General features: G+C 30.3%; 1 protein-coding gene across 1 annotated transcript; it reads right to left on the bottom strand.

Moving 5' to 3' along the window:
- Positions 1–1,083: 1,083 nt before the first annotated feature.
- On the bottom strand, positions 1,084–4,376 carry LOC115714699 (probable trehalose-phosphate phosphatase J). Its single transcript, XM_030643455.2, has 12 exons — positions 4,140–4,376; positions 3,661–3,965; positions 3,404–3,544; positions 3,204–3,275; positions 3,020–3,112; positions 2,828–2,887; positions 2,592–2,693; positions 2,423–2,500; positions 2,205–2,274; positions 1,769–1,839; positions 1,580–1,672; positions 1,084–1,455 (listed from the first exon to the last, which is right to left on the bottom strand). The coding sequence occupies exons 2-12, from the start codon at positions 3,934–3,936 to the stop codon at positions 1,387–1,389; spliced, it is 1,125 nt and encodes a 374-aa protein (XP_030499315.1). The 5' UTR covers positions 3,937–3,965; positions 4,140–4,376; the 3' UTR covers positions 1,084–1,386.
- Positions 4,377–8,146: the final 3,770 nt, after the last annotated feature.

Raw genomic sequence — 8,146 nt, 5'->3', positions numbered from 1 at the left:
TGTAAAAACTGAAAACTAAAAATAGAGCTAAACAGACTCTAGGCTTCTAATATATTGAATATCACAATAGAAAGGCTATGATCTTTTATCCAATTTAAAATTTCCTTAACTCTCATTGTTTCAATAAACTCAGAGCAAACTTTGCCATTGTTGCTACAAAATTTTGTCCAAAGTATTTTACCTTCACAGTTTCTAACTACCTAACTAAAATTATATTTATTTTGCTCCTCAAAAATAGCAGTATTAATATTGATCTTAAATGTATTTTTAGTAGATTTTATCAAATACTCACTCCTATCATTTAGTTTCAAAGAGATTTAATGTATTTAGTTTTTAATATTATTTAAATATATTAAAAAAAAAAAACTAAAATAAAGCGTAATATTACTGTGTGTAAGTATTAATATAATTTTAAATTATTATAAGAATTACTAATTATTTACAACCCATATTATTTTGTTTACAGTATAGTATTAGTAGAATAAGAATACACCACTAGTGACTATCTTTTTTTCTCTCTCGTCTTCTTCCATTGCGCGCTGAAATAATGGCAACACTAACAAACATGATATAATGTTAATTAAGTTTGACAAAATTTTCAGTACAAAATATCTTTTAGTCACATAAAATTTGTGTACTAAATACATATAAATTATTATTTTTATGTTATTAATAAAAAAGTATCAGTTACAAAAATTACAATTTTTTTTAAGATTAAATGTGTTTTTAGTTATAATTTTTATTGTAAAAAAACTGAAATATTGATAACTTTTATCAAAATATTATCTTTTAATTAAATTTTTTGGTAAGTCACATTTAATTACAAAAAATTTATATTGCGAGTAAAAAGTGTTTGTATATTAATTGAAAAATGCCCAGAATATATATATATACACCACTGTATAGACAAGAAGCTAGCTAGTATTGATTTTGATCATAAAATTAATGTTCTCCCCAGAAAACTTTGCACTGCAACACACCGCATGACTATATAGTTAATTACAATAATTTATTACTTTATATAGGATATTAATATTAATATTAATTATAAATATATATATTTAAATATATGAGTCACATGGATCAGAGAGAGAGAGATTTTTGCATTAGAAAACTTGGCAAAATTACATTAATTAGTACTAGTTTTAATGCTTGTACAAGGATAGCTACAACACAATGTACAAGGCCCTTCGGGCCAAGAAAAAAGTTAGAAAACATTTCTTTTCCCCTTTTCTTGTCCCCTTCACCCCCACTCTATCTATTCTTAATTATCCTGAACAAGAAATTACATATAGACCGATATCGATTACACCCTTAAAACATTTTTGGAAAAGGGTGAACCAGATAGATACAATAATATATTCTATATATAATATATATACAATTTTACAGCGTGGCCTGCCTCCTAATTGACTGTCGTTTCCATTCCACCAATTTTTGAAGGAAGTTCATAACCTGGTAAATAAAAAGAGAAACATGAAAAAGGAAAATCAATTAATATTTAAAATATATGGCCTGGAATCTATGCTTAATAATGCCAATAAAAAATAAAGAGTTTGTATATGGGCACTTAATTTACCTCAGTCGGCTCTTGCAAAGAATAAGAAGCATTGGTGTCCTTTGGAATTTTGGACACAAGAATGCCAAATCCTTGTCCTCTTTCTCTTAGAGTCTAAGTATACACAGTTAGCAAAAAAACATTCATTAGTCTTTATTTAAACAAATATGAAAGAAGTTATATTTATATTTATTATAAAACATAGGATACCTTGAATGCATCTTCATCTGTTCGATCATCCCCAATATAAACAGGAAAAACATCGGCACAATTTGCGAATCCTATTTAAAAAGATTTCAGAATATTAGTTAGTGTGATGTTAAAGATTGATAATTATAAGTACTATTCATTATTTTGTCTATTGTCACTACTTTATAGTAAAAAAATAAATAAATAATCAAAGAGAGGGCCCTGCAGCTGGGGCTTTCTCTTTTAAAGCAATACTTGGGATTTTACAAATATTCCCATAAACCAACCAACATCAAAGGTCTCACTACAACAACTTTAGTATATGGAGTGGATCATGTGTGCTCAATAATGATTAAAAATATATTAATTAATATTAACTAAACAAGTAGATCCAATAAATTAATATATAATTAAAACAAGACAAATCATATTATTGATTACACAAAATTTAACTCACCAAGTGATTCCAACAAAAACTCAAGGGCTTTGCCTTTGTCCCATTTGATAGTAGGTCGGATTTCTAACACCTGTAATACAAGTACAATCGAAAGTGAGACTTCTCTCTCATATTATATCCTTAAAATAATGAACTTACTATACTACTAATAATAAATATATAAGTATGTATAATTATTAACTCTAGAAGATTGACTAGGACAAAAATAGTTTGTCTACCTTTCTTCCATGTGTTAGTCTCAGCTTGGGATACTCCTTCAGAACTGACTTTACTTGCTGGGCCACTTCGTTCCATTTCTGTCATGATTTTATTCATAATTTTAGAATCCAGGTTTATAATATATATATATATATATGCACGTAAAGAGAGAACTAGAAAGTTTATTACCTTTTCCTCAACACAACGATAATGTACTGAGACACAGAACTTGTTGTGCTCAACTTTTGCTCCTGGAGTTGATTTAGTTTTCTCAATCAACTGTTTGCAAACCTGAAAATGAAAATATAAAGGTTAAATTGTTTGATATGCGTTTTCCTATTCTTTTTTTTTTTTATTTTATTTTATTTTTATATATATATATGTATAGATGTATGGCAAAGGAAAAATACAAATTATCAACTAACCTCATCGATCATGGGAAGAAATTCACTGGCTGGTTGAAACAGAACACCTTTTGCATTATCCTGAACCCAAAAAATAAATTAAATAAATAAAAAATCAAAAAGAGAAAGAAAAAAAAAGTGAAAGAACTCTATTTCAGGGTATTAAAAACTGACACTAATATTGTAAACATATGTAGTATAGCTGTTGCTTACTTTTTTGTATTTGGAACCTTTTGCTGGTCCTTTAATGTCCATGCCATGGCTTCCGGCATAGTACAGCTCTGCCAATCGTACAAAGCTATACACCTACACAAAGTAATACACAAAGTTAATTCAAAATCGAGTGATTAAATTTTAATTATTGAAAAAGGGATAATTTTCATAGAATTGAATGTACCTTATCTCTGCACCTGCCGCTCACTATAGCAGTTGGAAAACATCGTGCGAGGCTTTTCACTGTTTTTCTCATCTGTGATTGTTTCCCGGGAAAAACAAATAAGAAAGAATGGGAAAACGTCAATATATGTAAATAGTGTTTTTTATTTGGATTGAGTATTGATTTATAAACTAGAAAGGAAAAGTACAAGTAAAGCTTACCGAATCAGACATGTAAGCTCGATCCGGGTCTGCTACTATGGGAGAAAGGGTGCCATCGTAATCCAAAAACATAACTATCTGTTTTCCTTTTGAAGCTTCAATGATTTGCTCGAACATGTCCAAGGCTGATGGGTGGTGATTCTGTTTAAAATCAATAAAGACAAAAGAAAGGAAAATCAGATTCATCGTTTTTTGAAAACGGTACATGAAACAGAGTAAGTCATGGTTTTTAAGTACTTAATGTATAAAATACACACCATCCAAGAGCTTTGGTCATCGGAAAAAGGAGCACTGGCCTTGATATGGGTAGGAGAAGAACCTCTCATTGTGTCGACCCAGGTATTGATTCTTGTTCCTCCATTAATCTCGATGTTTTTCAAAAACTTCTTCTGGGAAATAGAGATGTAACCTCCCGGAGCAGAGGGTGGCTTCTGAGTTGCAGTCGTGAAAATCCCTGAGTTCGAAACGGCAACGTTGATAGCCATATTGATAGCAGCTTGTGTGTCCTGAACTACCACATTTTGGTTCGTCATATTCGTTTTTTCTTTCCTAAAAAAATACTCTGCAAAAAATAAACCAAAGGCAAAAAATTATGAAACGAAAACTTTTAACCCATTTTTTCAGTTGTCAAATTTTGGCACTATATATATATTGTTTCAATTCTCTCCTTTAACGCTATTGTATTTTAGACAATACAATAGAATCCATGCGAAGAATTATTGTATTGAAGTAATACCTTAAATGATATATCAGAAGTTACAATAATGGACTAATTGTTTCTGGAGACAGGGGACGATACAGAGAACTCTGTATTTATATCTAGAGAGAGTGAACTTAGGTGAAGATGGTTTAGAATATTGAAGATATAATCAAAAGGAACAAACAAAAGTCACAGAGATTTGGAGAAGAAGAAGAGAGAAAGAGAGGTTTCTTAAGAGAGTGTATGTATGTATGGGTGTGAGAGAGACAGAGGTGGAATGGTCCATTTATAGTTGGAGGCGGACACTAACGGACGAGACACCAAATGCCCCCAAACTCCCAAAGTGGGACCCACTTGAGTTTTTGAGTGGGCCGATGGGCCCTACCTAAAGGACTCGCCCAAAATCCTAAATGAGGGCCACCACCCACTAACTCAACGAACACGACGGACCTCCCCCGTGTGCTCGAACACTCTCCAAGCCACTCGTAATTTCCACCCCCAAGCCGCCGTGTTCAGCCGTCACCGTTACAGCTCCACAGTGAATTAGCTCTCTCCACGTGGCCGACATTCCTTGGTCTACTGACTCGTCCATAGTGGGCTTCTGCCACGTGTACAAAACCGTCAAAGTGTTGGACCACTTACTTGGAGTTTTGACCCACCGGTTTCCTTGGAGCTGTTTCTACTTTCTTTTCTTTATTTAATTTTCCTTTGCTTTAATTACTTTCCTTTACTTCCTATACCAAGTTGGGGTTGAGTTACAAAGATCCTAAGACGAGTAATATTTATTGGCCTTTCAAAACCAGTTTAAGTCGTATTAGTTTACCAAAATTAGAAAGAGAATGGACCCTGCCCTTGTCAACTCTCCTTACGCCCCTTGTAATGTGCTGTGTTGGAACCAAAACAGGGAGCTTGGACCTACCAATTTTAGCAGCTACCAAAACCAGCAGCGGCCTTTTCCAATTCTCATATTAATTATCGATATTCTTATAGTTAAGATACAAAATTCCAAAATTAAACAAGAAAACACACACACACATGCCACAAAACAAAACACAAAGCAAAGCCAGGACAATTCTTGTAAACGTATCATCCCCTAACTTATTTATAGATTTAAGTACAATGTAATTTCCTTTTAAATGGTCATTCCATGACATTATTGAAAGGTAGAAAAATAAGGAACACCAGTGAAGAAAACATTGATCTAGCTAGCTATTATATAGAGGAAGACAAATTATAAACTCAAATTAAATACTTTAATTAATTATTAGTGAAACCGACCTATTCATTTAGAGACTTGTATAGTTGGGGTAAATTGAGCTCTTTTATTTGTCATTATTAATATGTTAGCTTATTTAACATAAACTCTTACAACTTATGTGACATCGTTACACTAATTAATCATTATAGGACTCCCATTTTCTTTTGTTTCATCATTAACTTATCAGATCATCTTTTACGGTGACTATCAATAATTGGTTCATAGAGTTGTCGACGATTATATATATCAACTGGATAGAAAAGCAATGTCATATAATAATACGTTGTCATTATTTTAGTATCAATCCGAACCATACATTTATATATAAATATATGTGTATATAATTCTATAAAGTAAACAATTAAACCTTTGAACACTATCACATGCGATCAGGAAAATTATATGCATTGTTGAAATCATTGTAAATAGCAGTTTTCCCCCTAGATAAGGGGATGTATAGTCATGATCAAAATTGTGTCTTGTACATGTACTCTCATCTTTTGACTTAGTCATTTGTAAAGTCCGATTTGCCTTATTATTCTTTATAACAAATTAATTTATTTGTTAAGCTACAAATGTGGCTAATTACCTGTATATATATATTTTTTAAAGCTTAATTAGTTAGGGTTAGAACAAAATCTAACAACTGTAACACGTGTCCCGGGACCCAGACTTAGCTGTATTGGCTTTGGCCTTAAATGGGCAGTACCTAAGCAACTGTGGAACAGCCACCTGGCCTACCTATAGTGCTACTTAGGGTGAAACTCTTGTCTTATCAAATACCCAAAAAAATTAAGTTCACTTTCTGAATTGAAATGATAAATCAATAATAACTGAACCACAAAAACAACTCTTTATTCACACAAATTTATATTTAATTTTATTCACAATTAAAAGTAATATTTCCCTTAGAATTAGTTTAAGTAAATATCTCATATGATCAGTTACAGAACATTCATATTTAGAAATTAATTCTCAACACCACGCTAGGGTAATGTCTTATTACCAATAGTTATTGTTTTCTTTTTTATAAATAATTATTAAATTAAATAGTGTATTTGATAATAACTTGTGTCAAAATTTTGAAGAATTTGGGTTTAGTATTAATAATTATTTAATGATAGTGAAAACCAAACTAGAAGCTGCTTTTTCCTTTTCCTTACGTGGAGACAAGCAATAGCAAGTACCCATTGCTTTAAAAGATTTATAATTTACCTCCTCATTATACTTGACCGAAGACCTAGAAATAGCACTTGTAAGTCAATTACTTAATTAAGTACATATCTTCTCTGGTTGGTCCTCCTTTAAAAAATAGAACAGCCCAGAGAAAAAGGTGACTGGTTAGGCTAAGATGAGTCAGTGAATGGGACAGACATACATATAATCAATCTTATTTACTATAGACTGGTTATCTTATGTATCTAGCTAGCCTTGGAAATAGATATATTGTTAATTATATTCTCAATTTTTTTTTTTTTTGAATTGATATTATTATTAGTGTAATTAAATATTGAATACTTAATTTTTAGAAATATTGTTAATTCAAGTTAAGTTAATGTTAGATAATATTGATACCCGATAATAATATTGTGGTAACAAACAATAATGCTTGCCTTAACTCTGGTACTTTCTCTTGATTTTTGTGTTTATTTGTCATTTTGTATTTATTTTCTAGATGGGAGATCATAAAGAGAGAGCTATAGCTTTTATAATTAACTTTGCAAGCTTATATTTAAATCTCTTAGAATAATAATGATAAAAATAAACATAGAATAAAAGAGTATTAACAAATCAAACAATAATTACGATACTTGCGTACCAAGAAAATAAATGAATAAAACAGAATCTCAAAGAAAGAGATTCTTGGAGAAAACAAAGGTCATTTGGGGATTGAATCTTATAAGCTTATACATAAATAAATAAATATGTCATTATGCGGTTTATATACATTGATTCATATTAAATATTATGAGAAAAAGAGATTCTTATATTATTATATATAAATATTATTGTCAAAAGAAATATATATAAATACAAATTATAAGGTTCGAATTAATTTGTCACATGCGCAGGCATGCATTGTTTTCTTGAGTCTGTAGATGGTGGGCATCTGTGTAATATTATAAACATATTTACATTTATAATTATTTATTTATTTATTTTTCATTGGGGGAAGTAGAGATCTTTTCTCTAGTACTTTACTAGTCAAAACTGGAGGCATTGGAGCTGCAGATGCTCTCTGCAACCACAGGTTCAAGAGTTTTAAATTTTCATTATATATAAAAATATATATATATTTAAACAAGTACAGTTAATGTAACTACAAAGAAATAGGTTATATATTCAACACAAAATTAAAAAAAAAAAAAGAGTGAAATGATTTAAGTATATATATAAAATTAATAAATATAACCAATCTTAATCAATCAAAAAGTGATGATTCCGTGTTCTTCGCCTAAATATACGCTTTTTAATCCTTATTTTTTTTTATTAGTATAGCATATATCGTGTATATATATGTATATCATTCTCTCTTTAATTATATTTTTCTATATTTACTCCTTTATTTGCTCCTGTGGCAACTTATATAAGTACAATTATTTGCTTTAATATGTTTCAGAGAGATCTTTTATTTAAATAGATATATTTATAATATATCACTTCATGCGTCCCCTTAAACTTTATATTCTCGAAAAAATAGGCGTTATAATGAAGAGCTCTTAATGGTTCATAACTTTTCATTACACTAATTTAGAGAGTAGATCGATTTCTTCATCATAAAGGG

Source organism: Cannabis sativa, chromosome 4 (genome assembly GCF_029168945.1).
Source record: "Cannabis sativa cultivar Pink pepper isolate KNU-18-1 chromosome 4, ASM2916894v1, whole genome shotgun sequence".
Classification (NCBI taxonomy): domain Eukaryota; kingdom Viridiplantae; phylum Streptophyta; class Magnoliopsida; order Rosales; family Cannabaceae; genus Cannabis; species Cannabis sativa.
This window is presented reverse-complemented; position numbering and strand designations above follow the sequence as displayed.